Source organism: Dipodomys spectabilis, unplaced genomic scaffold, assembly GCF_019054845.1.
Source record: "Dipodomys spectabilis isolate Male_0828 unplaced genomic scaffold, ASM1905484v1 ptg000669l, whole genome shotgun sequence".
In the NCBI taxonomy this organism is placed as follows: Eukaryota; Metazoa; Chordata; class Mammalia; order Rodentia; family Heteromyidae; genus Dipodomys; species Dipodomys spectabilis.
In genome coordinates this window covers 4,783,943-4,803,871 of record NW_024871346.1, presented here as the reverse complement: position 1 = coordinate 4,803,871, position 19,929 = coordinate 4,783,943, and the positions used below count along the sequence as shown (strand labels likewise).

The 19,929-nt window shown below is 37.2% G+C and overlaps 1 protein-coding gene across 4 annotated transcripts in view; it reads right to left on the bottom strand.

Annotated features, from left to right (window-relative positions):
* Positions 1-19,929, bottom strand: part of Supt3h (SPT3 homolog, SAGA and STAGA complex component) — a 241,546-nt gene that overhangs the window by 59,643 nt on the left and 161,974 nt on the right. For 3 of the 4 annotated variants that reach the window (XM_042672007.1, XM_042672004.1, XM_042672006.1), the window contains exons 7-9: positions 7,138-7,213; positions 2,572-2,684; positions 1,728-1,835 (exon numbers count right to left, since the gene is read on the bottom strand). In XM_042672007.1, coding sequence (XP_042527941.1) covers positions 1,728-1,835; positions 2,572-2,684; positions 7,138-7,213 — 297 coding nt within the window. The remainder of the gene's footprint in view (positions 1-1,727; positions 1,836-2,571; positions 2,685-7,137; positions 7,214-19,929) is intronic. The other variant, XM_042672005.1, reaches the window with a different exon arrangement.

Sequence of the window (19,929 nt, the reverse complement as noted above, 5' to 3'; positions counted from 1 at the left end):
TTTAATCAACTAAGTAAGCTTTAGGGACTTTTAAAGTATGTTGACTGATAATGATGTATGACCTTTTCTAAGAGGGAAAAAAAGGACTTTTAATAGGCATAAACATTTGAATTCCCACTTGGTTTTCAAGCCAATCTGACTGTCCAAGGTATATGAAAAGATGTCAAGTGCATTTTGGGTTGTGATAAGATGCTGTATGGCATATATATTTGTATATTTTTTAAGTAGTTTAGAACAGAATACTAAAACCTGGGGTTCATGGGTTCACAGATTCCTTAGAGTTTCTTAGAAACAACTTGAGCCACTGTCCTCACCTACAGAGGTTAATAGGAAGTGAGTGTTAGTAATTAAGGCAATGGTGTAAAACAGAGCTTTGCCATGTTCAGGTTATACATTTTCACTCAAACTGATAAAAACTCACTTTATAATAATACATGAAGATACTGACCAGAGTTTTCACTGCCTTCTATCTGGTTAAAAGACTGAATTATATGCAATTGCTTTTTATGCTTAAAGGTAAAATATTAGCAAATGCTATTTACAGAGAATATTTTGGAAACTAAAAGTGGTATATTATTATGCATAGGCTTATGAGTGGCAAGAAGGGCCTTTTTTAAAAATAGATCTCCAGCCGGGTGCTGGTGGCTCACACTTGTAATCCTAGCTACTGAGGAGTCTGAGAACTGAGGATCACAGTTCAAAGCCAGCTCGAGCAGTAAAGTCTGTGAGACTCGTATCTCCAGTAAACCACCAGAAAACCAGAAGTGGCGCTGTGGCTCAAGTGGTAGAGTGCTCGCCTTGAAGAGGTGAGGGACAGTGCCCATGCCCAGAGTTCAAGCCCCACACTGACAAAAAAAAAAAAAAATCTCCATGGGCTGGGAATATGTCTTAGTGGTAGAGTGCTTGCCTAACATGCATTAAGCCCTGTGTTCGGTTCCTCAGTACCACATACACGGAAAAGGCTGGAAGTGGTGCTGTGGCTCAAGTGGTAGAGTGCTAGCCTTGAGCAAATGAAGCTTAGGGACTATGCTCAGGCCCCATGACTGGCAAAAAACAAAACAAACAAACAAAAATAGTTTGCCACGGGTAACATTTCTAAAACCTAAGTCAGATCAGAAAAGGACAGGACTTTTATGTGCAAGGGCCAATCTAAAACCTGAAGATAAATGGAGCCAGGCCTTTCTAAATCAGCTTATGGATGAATCAGTAAATGAAATGGAAAGCTATTAATAAAGGACAGGAATCATTATATGAACAATAGTCAGCTTCCCTCTCTGTCACTCAGACTCTGCCTCTTAGTACTGGGGATAAAATGTAGGGCCTTTATATCCTAGGCAAGTGCTCCACCACTAGCTATAACCTCAAACTCTTTCATCTTTGAGAGACAAAGAAAGAAATAACTTTTTCCAATATTATTTAGTTACCTAAACCAGTTGTTCATTTTCCATGGAAACAAGGAATGTTCTGAACCCACTTACCTTTCATTAAAAGGCTAGGAAAGCCAAAGGAAGGCAAGAAAAGGTTAAAAAAATCAGTATATTAAGTGAACTATCATGGCCTAACACACAGAAAATACTCAATAAATACTTATTTGAATGGACAATGTATAAAGATTCTTTAACTGAATATTGTATATTCTTACATTTGTTTTCAAGGAACTATTAATGTAAATACTAGATATGTCACAAAATCTGCCAGTGTGTTGAAGCTGATTTTCCAATACTTACCTCAGAAGAGTTGTGGTACTGAATGAAGGTTGCAGAAATGGCATGGCTGAAGGGGTCCCCAGCCTTGGTTACCATGTCCTGCCTCACAAGTAGAGCCAGATCCACCAGCTAGAAGATCAGAGTAGTGAAAATAAAGTCACACAATTGGAAATACTCATTAATGGCACCGAAGTGGCAAGCCTACAGGCAGGATGTTGTGAATGGCATTGATAATACTGGTGCCTCAAGATCTGCACTGTGGAGAAGAGCACAGACCACACATGGACCTATACATGAACACAAATGACATATTTTGACTGTAGGGGAGTGGTTCTCAAAGCCTATTTTTATAATAACTAGGGACGAGTTTTAAAGTACTGATTTCTGGGCTTCAAGCCCAAGATTGCAGCTCTGTAGGTCTGCTCTCAGGGGTCGTCTGGGGGTTCTCATTCTGAATGTGAACCAAGGAGATGCTGACGCTCGTGTCCCACAGACCACACTTGCCGAACTCTGCTAGAGGACAGAGATCCCAGACCAAACTTCGAGCACTCGGGAGAGCTCACATTCATACAAAGGCAGTTTTCAAAGCCATGAAAGAATCTCTAAAGTAGAGATTAAGTTGAGGACTTAAAAGAAAGTTGGCATTCCATTCCTGCTTAGAATAAAGCTGCCAGAAAGTCTTTCTTGTACCCTTAAACTCATCAGCACTAAGGAAACAGAGAAATGTAACCAACTAGGAAATGAGGCAGGTATCACAGTACAGAGCAGACTGTTCTCATCCTACACAGAGCATAGGTGGAAGGCAGGACTGACCGTGGACAGAGCTGAGTAGAAACTAGCTTGATGGATAGTTTAGCATTCTCACCTGTGCCACAGTCTCATATGCCAAATAGGCTAAAATTTCCATCGCAATAACATTGGGCTTTATCTCCATGCTGCCACAGTCCAGCCAGTCTCGAAATTTCGAAGCTTTTTTTGCTAGTCATTAAAAAAAGTGGAGAAATTCAAATAAGTTTTTTTTCATTTATTTGAAAATAGAGAGTTATTTCAACTATTAAAGAAAACTACTAAAAGTGAAAAGGCTTCAATTTTATTTAGGAGACTAAGATTCAGGTTCTTCTCTTGTTATTTGGAAATGATATAACTTATGAGGGCGATGTATTTTAAGCTCTCTTTCTTCTATTTGAAATTTTTAATTGTTATGATAAAGAGGGTCTGCAGAGGGGTTACAGTGACATAAGTCAGTAAAGAGTAAATTTCTTTTTGGACAATGTCACCCCTTTCCTCGCTCTCTCGCAGTTCTTCCCTCCCATCCCACCCACAAGTTACACAGTGCATTTTCCACACAGTGTGCAGTGGCTACACTGCTGTATTCGTTCACCTTTTGTCCCTTCAATCCTGTGCCTCCCCATATCCTCCCAAAGACATATAAACGAACACACAGAACAGGAAAGGAAACAAAAACAGCAAAACATAAACTCATTTTCAGTTGTTTTTAATATTATTATTACCTTCAGTAATACAAAGGGGTTTCAATTCAACAAGTGAAATTTAATTTTAAAGGGTTTTGATCTTCATACTACTACAATAAAAATGAAAAATTTGTCCTGAGAACTGCATAAAAATAATATAAATAAATGCAATGTCTGTGAATTTTTATTACGGTCTAAATTTTCTACTCCTAAGAAACCCAAATTTTATTTATTAATTCATTAATGAAATATTTTGGGGCATAGAGGGATTTAAACTCACATTTACTGCTTCTCACATTGCTTCAGAATGTTACCATTGACTTTAGCTTGCTTTTAAAAGTTGCTTGCTTAGGATAATTTTAAGTTACTCTTGTAGAAACACAAAAGGAGATCAGGGGAAGAACACAGAGAAACTGCATTTCTACTACTTTTCAAAATCTGTTTATTAGTAGAAAAGGCTCAGAGCTATGAATTTAGAATTAATGAAATTAAGTGACAATTAGCCTGATTCAAACCTGTAGTTATATTTCCTCTAATTGTGAAGATGTTCAGATACTTTTTAATTTTTTCTTTCTGGTGATGGGGATTGAACCCAGAACCTAAGCCCTTTACCATTAGAACTGTACCCCTTGTTCTCTCACCACCCCTTTCTTTTGTGCAAGTACTAGGCTTCAACTCAGGGCCTCAAGCTCTTGCTTGGTTTGCTTGCTACAGCTAGTGTCCTATCATTTGATTTATGCCTCCTGGCCATCTTTTTGCTGATTAAATGGAGATGAAGTCTCCTGGAATTTTCTGTCCAAGCTGGCTTCCAACTGTGATCCTCTGATCTCAGCCTCCTGAGCAGCTCCAATGATAGGGGTGAGCCATGGGTATTTGGTCCCTACTCTACTCTGTGTATTTGTATTTTAAGAGAGGGTGGTTAAGTTTGCCTCAATCTCTGAATCCTTTTGCTTCTGCATTCCAAGTAGTTAGGTACAGGTGTGTGCCAGATTCGTAAGCCTTCAAAACCAGAGTGACTCCACTCTATATTTACGTTACTTCCCTAGGAACCCCCAACACCTGGCCTTGAGTATATCTCAGTGCTCAATGCCTGTTTCTTTTCTCCTATGAAATGCTGTCTCACCACTCTTCTTCATTCACATGCAACCTGCCCACATAGCCAAAGGTCTATTCTCCTACTTTAGCCATTTATTGAAATGATCAGACATCTTTCGTTGGTACTTCTAATTTCTCAGACCATATTATACATTCTTTGTGGGTGAAGAACATGTATCAAGTCCCCCTGCCTACATAGCAGTTCCATATCACTATGGAACCAAACAACATATGGAATCTTCTATTAAATATCTCTAATCTACAACACTACTAATTTGATACAGGGCTTTCCTTAGACATTACTCATTTAACTAGTGCCCAGATGAAAAAGATTGATAGCAAAGATGTTATCAAATCTATACTTCAAAAAAATCCAGTTTTTTTTTATTAATCTGGACTCTGGTGTACAGAATATTTAATAGTAACTCAAAGCATGATGTTTTGATCCACACAGATGGAATCTTCATGGACTCCATATACAGAAGGGTTTTCTTTTAAATAAATCATAGACAATATGAAGTCCTGTTATGAAAGTACATATCCAAAGCTGTCAAATGTGGCAGAATTATGATAATCCCCCTTAAAGCATTCTCCCCAAGGTAACCAATCTTCCAAATATCTGACGTGCAACATTCCATCTAACTGGTAAGCTGGAACAGCTCACGAACACTTGTTTAACATCTGTGGAATACCTGTGAAGTTATAGTCAACAGGGAGAAATTTGACAAGATCAATAAAAGGCACTTTATCCACTTTCCGCTCTGACAGGTCACTGGAAACAGATGCAGATACCCACTGATTATACTCTGAAATACTTATGTGAAAAGTGGGGAGGAGAAGGATGGTCAGTATTCAGCTCTACCCATACACACAACAGAATGAGGAGCTTCTGGCTAGGCTGTAAGCTCTGAGGATAGAGGGACAAGAATATGACTTCACCATTGTGTCCCCCCATATAAAGTAGTGTCTGACACCAGCAGACTCATGCTCAACGTATGTTTTGTAACACCAATCAGGTTCTTCTAGCAAGGCTTCATAATAAAATCCTTCTGGACATACACACATAAGCAAATGCTTAAAATGACTAAATCCTTTTTCCTATAGAAAACAAGATGACATTTACAGTATAATTATTTTATCAGAAGAACATACTGATTTTTTTCTTGTGTGTGTGTAGTTTTTTTTTTTTTTCTGTTGTTCTGGGGATTCAACCCAGGACACTGCCCTTGCTAGGCAAGTGCTTTGCCACTGAGCTACAGCCCAGCCCTTGATTTTTAATCTACTATGAAAGGCTATTAGAAGACATTAAAGTTTTAGTCAAGTAAAGTGTTGTAGAGATTCAGGAGGCAGAGATCAAGAAAAGCATGGTTGGATGCTAGCCCAAACAGAAAGTTAGCGAGACCCCATCTCAACCGACTACCTGGGTGTGGTGAGGTATACCTGTAATCCCAAGTACATGGAAAGTATAGTAGGAGGATCATGGTCTAAGGCTGGACCCAACTGAAAAACCATTCCAAAAATACCTAAAGCAACCAAGGGCTGGGTCATGGCTCAAGTGGTATAGTGTTTGCCCAGCAAGTTCAAGGCACTGAGTTCAAATTCTAGTACTACCAATAAAAAAAGATTTAGCTTTACTGGGTAATAACACACTAAAATTTTTCTTTTAAAGTGAATTAAATTTAAAATATGATTTGAAAAATAGCTCGATCGCACTGTTACTTTATAAACTGGAGATTTATACTTTAAAAGACGCAAATGCCATTTTTAAACCTAAAAATTATAATTCAGAAACCTTTCATTTGCTGAAATTGCCATGATCTGAAGTGTCATTTACTTAATGCTTTACAGATGTATGATGCCAAATCGTTAGTCAGATTGGAAAGCATATTTATTTAGGGGGGGAAAAAAAAAAACCTCTTCCAGAACATGCTTTCCCATATATTACTGACATTTTCATGGGGCAGCATTTGAAATGTGTCATCTATTTGCACTTTTTATCATCTACAAATGAAGCTCTTATTTTGTGTTTCCAAGTCAAACATGTTGTTACTCTGCCCACATAATAGGTTTTTGTTTAGAGCCCCATTGTTTCTACAATCATGCAGGCTGGGGCCATGTGCAACTGTGTCATATTACTAACTGGACTTTTCATCACACTTTCTTGACCTCTACACTGAGAGAGCTTTACTCACCACTGAACTACTGATATGAGGATGGTCTGCTACACAATCCAGCCACTATCCTGGGGCTGTCTGCACATTTAATAAGCTGGTACTCAGTTTTATCACGAGGTTATTAGTATTCCGAGTATGAACTAATGAAGTTGGCCAATGCAAAATGCATGCCACAGCAGGAGGCTGAAGACAAAAACGGAAGATGTGTTCTTTGAAGTCACGAATGTGCACAAAGAGAGATTTGGCATTTATAATTAATACTGGGGTCTTTCAAACATTATTTGTAGACCAAGTAGACAGCAATAACCATGTAAGTGTGATCAAGAAAGTAGAAAAGAAACTGAAATGAGAATATTTTAAAAAGGGCATTTTACTGACTGAAGGTAATATGAATAATTAACATAGGTACCTGTGTATTATTAGAACCCTTTAAATCTGTTAATACTAGTAATTTCAGTAGAATGTGTAAAATCTTTCATAGGCTGCCTCACAATGCATACGTTGTTTCTGTAGTAGTTATAACTACACACACACACACACACACACACACACACACACACACACACACACACACACACACACACACAAATACATCAATTTCTGAGACATGGAGAACTTGTCATAGTTTAGTACATCTGTAACACACAGTCTCTCATATGTATAATTGTGGAAAGTTAAATTCTTACTTACAGAAACTTAACTGTCGACTTTCACAGAATTCTGCATATTGGACCGAATCCATTATTCGAGTCTGTCTTTCTGCTCTCTAATAGATAAAAATAAAAAGATACATTAAAAAAAAGTAGACTACTACATATATTCTCACAGGTCATACTGCAAAGAACCATTTCTTTGAAGTACCATTTTGCTTTCTTTACTGTAGGTGAACAATTAAGTAAGACCATGTATACCACGATATATAAAATTACGACAAGTTACAGTATTTCATGAGGCTTATTTCTTTTGGAAGTAAAGTTTAAAATGTAAGTTTTTACTCCTTTATTATTGAAAGTAAAACCAAAGAACTTAGTTTCTTGGACTGTGCACTTCTGAAGTTTCTTGTTTATCCTGTTCTTTTAAAGCAAAAGAAAACTGTGAAGGGGCAAAACCAACAGGAAAACTGTTATTAACTATTATTGTCCATCCACTTTAAAGCTGCATTTTTTCAATGCTGAAACAGGAGTCAGTGAATGAAATCCATATATTCCTCCTTCAGAACATGGAGCCAGAGTTAACAAATCCATATTTTAAGTTGCAGAGAAAATAAAGAGAAGGTAAACACAACACAGACCCTTTAATCTGAGTCCAGGTATGATTCACAGTTTGGTATAGCTTCACTCGTGGCTTCTTTGATTCAGTTCAGCAGATGTTTGCTGCTTCACTGTCCCACAAGAGGTAGGATAATTATAATTCACCCATGGTCTGGTGGGAAAGACTACGACCGCTTCCGCTTCCTCGGTAAGGGAAGCGTTTGACATGAGACAGGCTGGTAGTTCGTGGAATGGGTTCATGGCCAACAAAGGAAAAAATTCCCTGAGATTTCAATTTCTCTTCTATTTTAGAAGGACTTTATCACAGTTGTTGAGCACATAATTACTACTTCTTTCCATTTGTGTAGCTGTCTTTATAGTTTTCAAATTGAAATTATTTTTTTCCTTTCCTCTGAACTAAGTGGTTACGGTTACTTCACAGATTTATCAGTTCACTACAAAAATGCTAGATGGGATGCTAGGAGGTCAGAGAAAATGACTTTCTGGGCTTCTTCTAAGGTCATCAACTTTTCTCTCATTTTCTACCTTTTTCCTTGCTTTGCATTTTTCTCTTCTCCTTCATTTCTTTACGTACTTGGTGCAGAAACAAACCCAGTCTTCCCTTGCTTATTTGCTCTCTAGGTTCAAGTATCCTTTTTGAAGATATACAAGTAAATATTTTGCAGATAAAAAGTATATACATATGTATTTGTGTCAAGTGTATAAATACACAACTGTAGATACTGTTTAGAGTATGCATCAGAAAACTGTGTTCTCTTTAAGGGCATTCTTAGTAGGTATATGTTTGGGTAGATTTTTATGTACTTGGGAGTAGTTTTTGATATGTAGATGCACTATTTAGTTTTGGTCCTCTTCTTAATGTATCAGTCACAGGACTCAAATGTTGATGTAAAGTAATGCAAAAGTAATATTTATATGTTTGAATATAACTGAGTTAGTATTGTGTATTTTTTAAAGAAACTCTCCATGACTGTTAACAGTGCATTACTCATATATCTATTTATGTACTTTCATGTTTGTATACAAAATATATGCTGTATCTGATGGCAGCTCCTAGAAATGTATGACACATGGTTAATAAGCAGTGGGTTTTTTGTATCTGATGACAGCTCCTAGAAATGTATGACACATAGTTAATAAGCAGTGGGTTTTTTTTTTTTTTTTTTGTGATACTAGAGTTAAAACTCAGGGTCTTTTACTTGCTAGGCTGTCACTCCATCACTGAGCCACGCTCCCAGTCCTGTTTTTGCTGGTTATTTTTGAGATAGGATCTCAAAATTTTCCTGCCTGGGCTGGCCTTAAATTATGATCGTTTTGTTCTCAATCTCCAAATAAGTTAGGATTATAGGCATAAGCCACTTGTTCCAGGTTAGTTATGAATTGTTGTTTCTTTTTCTTCTTTTATAGGTACTAGAGCCTGAACTCAGGGCCTCATGCTCTTGCTTAGCTTTTGTTTGCTCAAGGCTGTGCTCTATCTCTTGAACCACACTTTCCCTTTTGTGTTTTTTTTCTGCTCAGCTGGAGATTCTTGTCTCTCAGATTTGTCTGCCTGGATTGGGTTTGACCCTCAAGTTTCAGATTTCATCCTCTTGAGTAGTTAAGATTACAGGTATAAGCAACCAATGCCTGGTTAGTAATGAACATTTCTGAATAAATAAATGCTATTCTCTAATGGCTATTATCCTAAAGCAACCGTCCTGGGCTACCTATGCATTCTTACCTGCTACTTTCCAGCTAAGTGGCCCCTCTACCCAACATATGGCTAGACAGAAGGAATTAGACTTAACTATGGAAAAATACAGAATCTTCCTAGAAAGATTTTTAATACTTTTTTCTTCCATCAAGTTAATGATCAAGATTTGTCTTCTGTATGTGTCTGTAATAAGTGATTGTAAAAATCTAAGTTAGACAAACTTACCCTAAGAGATTGAGTTTACTAAGTTGCCAGCTTTAATTAAATGAAGTGTCTAGCCCAGAGTTCAAGCCCACGACCGACAAAAAAAATAAAAAAAATAAAAAATAAATGAAGTGTCTGGCTAAGTCCAATATTATGGTCTGCAAAGCATATTTTCTGACAGTATTTCAAAAATACTCATAAACTTTTAAAGACTTTAAATGGTTAGAGCTAGCGTCTTACTTTCAGATATTCTCTTCAATGCCTGTTCTCTTTTATTCGGAGGCATCTTAGTTTTTTTTCAATTCCTTCAGCATGTAAGCTGCAACCTTTGATCTTAGGACCATCAGGAAGTGGCCCCAGTGCCTAGCCATACAGGAAACACTCAATGCAAGGCAATCTACCCTATAAAAAAGATGTATAGGCATGGTGCACTATGGTTGGAGTGTAGCTCAAAGTTTATCTTGTTCAAGGCTCTTCATTTTAAAGATAAGGAAATTGAGGTTGAAACCAAAGGTAACTAAGGTAGAGCTGAAGCCTGGGGCTTCTAGTTCCACGCTAGCCTATTTATATCATAAAAAGATGTCTTTAACCTACAGTAAATATTTTTTAATTCAATGTTGGCTGATATATGACCAAGAACTTTAAGAACTGTGAGCAGATTATATGAATTCCAGAGGAGAAGCAAACCTTAAACCAAAGACCCATTTAAATATCAAGACATTAGCCAAATATTAAGGAAGTTTGGCTTTTATTTTCTGTTGATCTACTGTAATAGGTATTTAAAAGGTGCTTTTGCTTACTTGAGCCCATGAATTAACCAAAAGAAAGAGAAAAGCTTGGCATCCCAGCTTCCATTTTATGCATGACTTTGCTCCAAAGAATTCTCTCTGCAGTCAATGTGCAGGCAATGACTTTGAGTTCCAGGAAGGACAGGACTGATCAATAACATCTTTATAACAACAGACCTGAACTAACCCTAAGGAACATTGGAGCCTCCTCGGGACAGACTAGACAATGAAGACTTGTAGACCTTGTTATCGTTGTCATCACTGGACAGGGTCTACAAGTCTTCCTCTCCAAAAGAGGACTGAAATAATGATCAATCACATCACACTCTGACCAGGTCTGTTTATATAATTATACATCTCTCTCTCCTTTTGTTCTTTGTCTGCCTAAACCTATTACTCAATATATGTTCTTTCAAAAATGACTAAAGATGGACTGAAGTGCTGTTCCCTGAGACACTTACTAATCTTCCTTTCCTATAACCACATCTCATCCTAAGAAATCTCCGTGAAAAAGTACAAATGGAAAAAAGTTATTCACTTAGTGAAAACAACATGACCAAAATAATGCCTACTTTTTACATACAGCAGCACAATAACAATTTAAATAGCTCCATTTTACAGCTAAAGATACTGAAATTTGGAGAAATTAAAAGAAAAACATCTATAAGCATTAAGATAAAGAGGCAAAGTTAGAAGTAAAACCTCAATCCTAAACCTACTCTATTGTACACACACATTTCTCAAGATGCAACTGCTTGTATATGTTATTGTAACTAGAATAGAAGCTATATTCATATTGGGGTTCAGCTTCTGAGCCAAGTAACACACTGAGAACTTAATTTTTAGAACTGTCATTTTATGAGGAGCTAAAAAGTTCATATGACAAGCCAGTATGAGCATGTAATTGTCATAGTAAAAGTACAAATCTCCCCATGTAATTGTCACCCCTCTGTACAGTATTTTTACAATAAAAAAGTACAAATCTCAGAATTAAAGATCATTGAATAATTATAACTGATTTATTACTACTTTTATTCATACTGATATTCTCAAATGATACAGTGCTCTCCTCATCTCTGACCGCCACATGACTGCAAGGTCATCTTCAAATGAATCATCTCTTGTATCTGCAAACACAGTTTGGTTTCTGTTTAATCTCTCAATTCTACCCACTCCTTGATTTCGTTAAGTGTCAGCAAAAGTGTTCTTAAATATTCAGAAAAAAAGCCACAACAGATATTTTTTCCCTGATATTGAACTTTTCTAATATTACAATATAGGAATGTAGGAATATACATGGAAAAATAGGTTTTTAAGAACTGTTCCTAAATTTCCAAATATTTAACTGTTATAGTTTCTTTTAAAAAAAAAAAGATGAAAAAAAATGATGGTATTAGTAATCACTCATTCCACCACCAAGAAATTACAGCCTTTTCTGGTCATTTTGAAGCAAACAAAGGAGGCAGACTTTCAACCCAGATGAATTAATTTTCTGGGTCCTACTTACATGCAAACACAGAAAAGCAAATATTCCTGTGTATGAAGTACCTGGTACAATTTGTGTTTTCAACATTTTGAACAAAACAGGCTCTTGATACCTGTTCATTGGAATTTTCATGAAAAGTTTTAACTTCAGTTAACATGAAGGTCCTGTGTCTGTGCAAACTACTTTCCCCAAGGACAAGCACAGTTCACCCCAACCCAGGCCCACCTGGATTATTTACAGCTACATTCATTACCCAGCATGTAACTCCCTAAGTGTACCAAAGACATTCTCCTTTCTGTGTTTGTGTCTTTTTTTCTTTTTGTTGACATATACATTTAAACTTTTCTGTTTCTGTGATCTTTCTGCCATTTGGGTAACTTTATGTATATAGGTAGATATTTGATGACTTCCTGTAAGTCAAGCAAAATTAGCTCAAAGAAAAATATCCTTTTTTCCCCGTTGTTTTATCTTATCAGTAGGTGTGATAGCTCACTCTTGTAATGCCAACAGTTGAGTCATAGGCAGGAGTTACACATCCTGAGCTACACAGCCAGACTGTTATTTCAGTTTTGTTTTTTTTTTAACATGTGTGCCAGTCCTGGGGCTTGGACTCAGGGCCTGAGAGCTGTCCCTGAGCTTCTTTGCTCAAGGCTTGTGCTGCACCCGAGCAATAGCTTTACTTCTGTTGGTTAACTGGACAGAGTCCCATGGACTTTCTTGGCTAGGCTGTCTGAACCACAATCCTCAGATCTCAGTCTCCTGAGTAGGTAGAATTATAGGCATGAGCTACTTGGTACCTAGCTCTTTTTTTTTTTCCCAGTCATAGGGCTTGAACTCTGGGCCTGGGCGCTGTCCCTCAGCTCTTCAGTTTAAGGCTAGCGTTCTACCACTTGAGCTACAGCGCCACTTCCAGTTTTCTGGTGGTTAAGTGGAGATAAAAGTCTCACGGCCTTTCCTGCCCGGGCTGGCATTGAACCTCCATCCTCAGATCTCAGTCTCCTGAGTAGTTAGGATTACAGGTGTGAGCCACTGGTACCTGGCTTCAAAAAAATGTTTAATTCATCTTTTTTATTCTCCTCAGATTTACTGATATGATCTCCTAAAGGATCTTCTTCTCCTTCATCTCTTTCCATCAGTTGGCCTACCATACAACAAGAATAGTGTTTTGTTTTGTTTTTGGTCAATTGTGGGGCTTGAACTCAGGGCCTGATACTATCCCTGAGATCTTTTGCTCAAGGTTAGAGCTCTATAACTTTGAGCCAGAGCGTCACTCATGGTTCTCTAGTGATTAAATGGAGATAAGAGTCTTACTGATTTTCCCACCTGAGCTGGCTTTGCACTGTGATCCTCAGATCTCAGCCTCCTGAGTAGCTAGGATTCCAAGCGTGAGCCATCAGCTCTTGGCAAGAATAGTCTATCTTTCAAACAATGAAGACTGGACTATGAGAACTGGAGGTGATGCTCTAGATGTGAGTAAAAACTTGGAGTAAGAGCTTGAGGTCTGGAGTTCAAGCCCCAGTAATGCTACCCCTTCAAGAAAAGGTAAGATGGGATCTTGCTGGTTATGTAAAAACTCTTCAACAATTTCCCACTTGATGTGGACCAGAGCCCAAGTCTTCCCACTGTCCTCAATCTCTCTACAGTCTGATATTGCCTCCCAACAGTTTCCCTACTTCCTACATTTCAGTTGCAATGACTTACGGTATTGCTTCTCAAAAACACCAAACATTTCTACCCATAAGCCTTTGCATTTGCTATACTACTGTCTTCATTATCTTACCCAAAGTATGATCCAAGGCTGGATCCTTTACATCCCTGAGATCTCTGTTCAAAGGTTCCCTTATCAGAGACTGTCTATGAGCAGTTCAATATAAAATAGAAGTTCTTCTCATATTTTTCTCTAGTCCTTAATTTGTTTATAATTTCTTTTTCTCCAACTAGAAAGTATATACCTTGATGGTAGAGACTGTGTCTATTTGCTGTTTTTCCAGAGTTCACCACATAACAGAATATACCCACTTCTAGGCTCTAAGTATTTTTCCCCCTACACTCTGTGTAAGTTACTACATATAAGGCCTCCATGGTGCTGACAATTTAGGCTACAGATTTATCTGCATGGAGGTTGTCCTAGACACTGGATGTTTAGTTCTGTCTCTCCATTCACTAGATGTCTGCATCATCTGGCTTGGGAAAACAAAAAGTCTCCAAACACTGTGAAACACTGCTGGTGGTGGTTGGGCGGGGGCGGGGAGAGGGGGCTGCACAAGTCATTCTCAACTGAAAAGAGTTAGTCAAAGGGAAGGGCTGCTTCTCTGCTATGCATTCATTGCCATTTACGGCTCTGTATATTGTCTCTTTAATTCTCAATTTTAAGATGGGATACCTATTTTTAAAATGAAGATAATATGGCTCAAATATACAGAGCAGGAAGTTTGGCAAAGGCTGCTAAGCTAGTAAGGTGTGCTGTCATCTGAGGGGGGAGTTGCCTTACTGTGAGGCTCATGTTCTTGGGGAGGGGGGGGAGAGAGAGAGAGAGAGAGAGAGAGAGAGGGAGAGAGAGAGTGTGTGTGTGTGTAAGAATTAATACGAAAACAAGCACTGATGTATTCTTTCAAGGATTTGTATGGAAACTTCATAAAGGAAACTTGTAAAACCAAAGAAGCTTTGAAGGACAGGAAGGAAATTCAGAACCCACTCCATTTTCCTTGTCTTTTGTAAGACATTTCTCATTGAAGCACCAAGAACTACAGGACAGAACTTGCAAGCTCTGTGCTTCTGGTTTCCAAACTGGTCGTTTTACATATGAGGCCCAGAGTGACCATGATGTTGAAAGAACAACTAATCCCACACATGGGTCAGAGCGATTAGCTAATAATGTGAATCGCACTGTGTCACTTCTATCAAACCTCGCTTGATTCTGACATCATGGTGTTGTGAAAACTCTTACCTGCAGAAAAGTCTTATCTTGGAAGAGAGTTCCTCCATGAAATCGACAAGAAAAGCAGCCCCTCCTTTTCTCTCTGCTAAGCCAATTCAGTAGGACTTCCCATCCCCTCCTCCTTCACCCTTTTGAAAGCTACACTACCACTGCCAGAAGTAGTAAGGAGTAGCAGATAAAAATGTCTCCAAGATATATTATGATGTAGTTTATAGCCTTGACTGCTTACAATTTCTGTTGATCGTCTTACTCTCCCAGCTTATACTTGAAAATCTGAAAATATATGATTGAAAATATACTTGAAAATCCTAATATATTTACCTATACTATCCTAATTAAGAAGCTACCCACTAAGATGTATAAACTATAGTTAGAAACTTTCAACTAAAGGAAAACATGGCTGTAAATAAGCTGAATATGAGTGGGTATACCAAAAGCTCACTTAACAGTAAGTCTGAATCACATGCTTCAAAACCTCAAAAACAATAAAGATGAAACTATAAAAAGATGAATAATGAAGTTGATTACACTATGTCCAGTAAAGGAATGAAGTCACTAGTCGAGAAAAAATTCTCATGGGAATATATTATAGAAGAAAAAGAGGCTTTTACAACTTGATAGCATTTCAGATTAGAAACAAACAAAATTAAATTGTTTATCCCTCTAAAAAGCATGCTCTTAATCATTTTAAAGCTAAAGTTCCTTTTCTCACAATTAGCTGAGTAGTTTCCATGAGTCAGAGACGAGAGAGTTCACCAAGCGACATCTGCCACAGAAGCTGATCCAGCTGGCAGCACGAGTTAACACGAAACAACAGACAGAAAACTGTCTTTTCTGATATGTCAAGACTTACTCATTGAACAAAATAAAAGAAAGCGAGTTTCCACCAAACATGACTTTTATTAGAATACAGCAGTAAGCACAATATTCAAAATAGCTTTTCTTTCAAATGCAATAAACAAAAATTCAAAAACACAAATTCACAAGACAGGAAAAAGCAGCAATGTCTACATGTTCAGAAAATTCATATCTATTTTAATTATTATCTTAAAATTATTTAAAATATTTGTTAAAATTATTAACTAATTCAAAACATTCTTTATGAAGCAGAAATAATCTTTAAAATGATTGTGTGTTTAAAGCTTCTAACAGAAAATGTCCTGCAGAAGGACATCTGAGAAAGTTCTAGCTATATTCAGATTCAAAGTTTCTAGTAGCCAAAGCACAATGGCTGCCTGGTGAGCTCCTAAAAATGCAGAAAAGCAAAATCCCCTGGAATCATAAATTCAAACCCTATAATTATGGGTATTTAACAAAATGGCTTCTGTTAAGGTACTTGATGATGAAATTAAATCTTATCCTCTTAGATGTCAGTGATCAAGTTTTATTTGGCATTTACTTATAAGGGAATGTATTAATATATTATAAATGTTAGATGATTAAGTGTCATTGGCCACTAGGTCTCAGCTGTAGGTAAGAAGTCTTAGTAAGGGCATGCAAAGAGCATGGAGAATGGATTCCAAGGGCAGATGAAAAAAGGACTGTCTTACTAACTTGGTAATTTGAGATAGTATTTCACCTTAAAGAGAGCAACCACAAGCACTTTAATGAAGCCAAGGACAACTTTGGCAGCAAAAGGAAGGGACAATTAAAGGTGGATAAAGTGCAATAAGGAAGAACGATAGCACCAGACACTAGTAGAGCTGTCAGCGTGGAAGAGAAGCCATTCACTTCCACTCTGCAGAGGGACAAGCTGCCGCTCACTGATGCCATAGCTTTAACAACACTCACAAAACCAAACAAAGCACAAAACAACATCACACTATTTTTGAAATAATTTCAGACTTACAGAAAAACTACCAGAAAGGCTTAGTACATTTTTACCCACTCATCACCCCAAAGGCACCTTAACAGATCTGGAGAACTAGGCAAGACAGTTGGTTCAGTACTTGCATGAGTTTCTGTGGCTTTTTTTTTTTTTTTTTTTTTAATCATGACATATTGCTAGAAAGAGTTAGCTCCCTATTTGGAAATTAGTGCTCTTTCTGATAGATTGCTGATTCTTTTCATAATACTCCTGACTCCGATAAAATTTTGTATCTGAACAAACTATGATCAGCTGTACTGGACATTAATATTACATGTTACCATTTAAGAACTTGTAAGATTTATGATAATCTAAAAAATTTCTAACCAAGACTTTCTTTAGTGGCTCTGATGAGAAACTATTTTTTTTTTTTTTTGTCGGTCGTGGGGCTTGAACTCTGGGCCTGGGCACTGTCCCTCAGCTCTGCAGCTCAAGGCGAGCGCTCTACCACTTGAGCTACAGCGCCACTTCCGGTTTTCTGGTGGTTTTATTGGAGATAGGAGTCTCACGGTCTTTCCTGCCCGGGCTGGCTTTGAACCTCGATCCTCAGATCTCAGCCTCCTGAGTAGCTAGGATTACAGGCGTGAGAAACTATTTTTTTTTAATAGAATTGAAAACAGTCAAATTTGAGCAATGTACAGCTTTGATAAAATCTAGAAATGTATTCTAAAACAAATAGGTCATTTAACAAAACATAAGGAGACTATGAATATTGTGTAGTAGCTATTGAAAATATAGACTACACTTTTGGAGTCATTGTGCTGGGGATGGCAGTCAGCGTTAGATAGAGTAATAACTTGATATACATATGCTGTAAATTTTGTGTTTCTGGTTCTAGTCAGTGAGGGGAATATTATCTATTGTACCACATCAGTTATCCTGTAAGTATAATTGAATTGAACATGCCCTATTGCTTTGCATATCCTTCTTTGCATACTGTTCTTTATAGGAAGTAGAAAAAAATATAGCCCAGATGGTACTTATTTTCTATAGCATATTATTTTAATTTTGCAAGTAACAGGATGGATATTTTGATTAACAAAAAATAAAAATAAACACCTAAAATCAAATCCTTTCCCCTATTTTCTTCCGGAATTTAAAAGGCAGGAAGCATACTAATAAATAGTGAATGATTTTTTTTCAAGCCTTTGATGTCAAAAGTCTTAATGAGTAAAACTCTTCAAATTAGTATGTCTTTTTGGCTGCAACACATTAAGATATTAACACTTGTCCTGTGGTCATGAGTGTTCTTGGAAAAAGTCAGAGCCTATGGCAGTGTATTCCTACACTATAAAAACAGACTTAATTTGTCAATTATCTTGGAAAGAGGAAAATCAATGTCCTGGTGAAAGGTTAAGTGGAGCTTTGGAACTGACAGTGGGAATCCCAGTAAAACTCATGTTTGAGGGCTGGGATGAGCCATTTCAACACTAAAAGATGACAAGTTTACACAGCAAATTATCTTCTCTCATGGCACAAAAAGTATGTAGCACAACTTGTGAAAAACTTATGAATTCATTTCCCTGGAAAAATTTGAAAAAGATTTTATAAGGGAGCCTCAATCTTCACTAGCATGTGGCAAGGCAGAGCCCTAGCAATCCTACTGAAACTCAACAGATGGGAGCTATCAAAGTCTTTCCAATTATCCAAATGCTAACCGGCGTAATTTTTATACTAGATAAGGTCTAGCTTAAAACACTAAATACTTGGTAATACAAAGTATATTCTCAACTTATCCATCTAGGGATCACTTATAGGTTTTATTAGTTAAGAATATTTTTTTCACTACATATAATCCCAAATTAAGAGTTACTTAGCCAAAACAAGTTTATCTTTCTTCATATAAATGACTTTTGGAGATAACTATTCTGACCTGACAAGCAGATAACTACTCTAACCTGACAACCTTTTGGGCTTGACATAACCACATACTGAGGTCATCAAGGCCCTGGTTTTCAGCATCTACACTCATGTTTTAGGTTTTTGGCCTTGACTTGATGATTCATACTGGTGATTTGAGCTGTTATATCTGTATAAATCAATGAAATACAGGAAGAAAAGAAAAAAAAGGTATACTTCCCCTGTTATCCTCTTTAAAGAGAACTACTGGCAAGTCTCACAAAATATTTCATTACTACATTTATTTATTACATTTCTACAACTAAGCATCATACCTACCTACAAGGTAAGAAGAAAGATATACAATTCTATATAGACAGCAAAAGCTAGCTACAAACCAGAATGTTGATCTAAAGGAAGGACAACATGAATATTTGGTACCAGGTAGGTGTCTCAGCCATAGTGATGTAAGAGTAAGGTATAACATTCATTTAATTTATGTGATCTACTGTTTTGTTTTCCACAAGTGATTTTCAGCAGTCACGGGGTCCTATAATGAGTTAAAAAAAAAAAAAAAAAGATTCCCCTCCATTACATTCCTCATTGCTCATTATTCATTACTCGTTACTTACTGCTCAGTCTGTTCTGTTAACACGGGGGGGGGGGGGGGTCTCATGAACATTCTTCATTACATGAAGTAGAACAATGATGCTCCCAACCTCAACCCCCTGCCCCCATCACTTGGATGACAGGCTCAGGCCACTGTGCCATGCTGTTGGTTAAGATAGGGTCTTGAGAACTTTTTGCTCTGTTTGTCTCAAACTTAGATCCTCAAAATCTCTGCTTTTCAAGTATTCAGGATACCAGCATGAGCCCCTGCACTCAGAAATTGTGTATATTCTTTTTTTTTTTTTAATTATTGTATCCCTATCTCGGGGTTCATCATCTTATTTTTGCTTGTCCTAGATATATAGTAGTTATTGCAAATAACTTTGTGCTTGGCTTACTTCATTTAATATAATTTTTTCCAAGTCTTTCCATTTCCTAACAAATGGGGTGGTGTCATTCTTTCTGATGGAAGCATAGAATTCCATTGTGTGTGTGTATCAAATTTTTTTAATGTACTATATGATTTTTTTGTTTCTTTTGTATTTTCTTCCCCCATGATATAACCCCCATTTTTACTGTATTTGATTCAGTACTCTGCATCTTGTATATACATTTTTCTAATTTGGGGAGGGGGAGGGAAGTAACAAAATGCTGAAATAAGGATACTGGTTGACCCATTGTAACAATGAAATGTACAAGACACTATGCTGAAAACAAATTTTACAACTTGGGGGTGGGGAGGAGTTGGGGAGGTGAGGAGGGAAGGAATGGTAGGGGAAAAACAAAG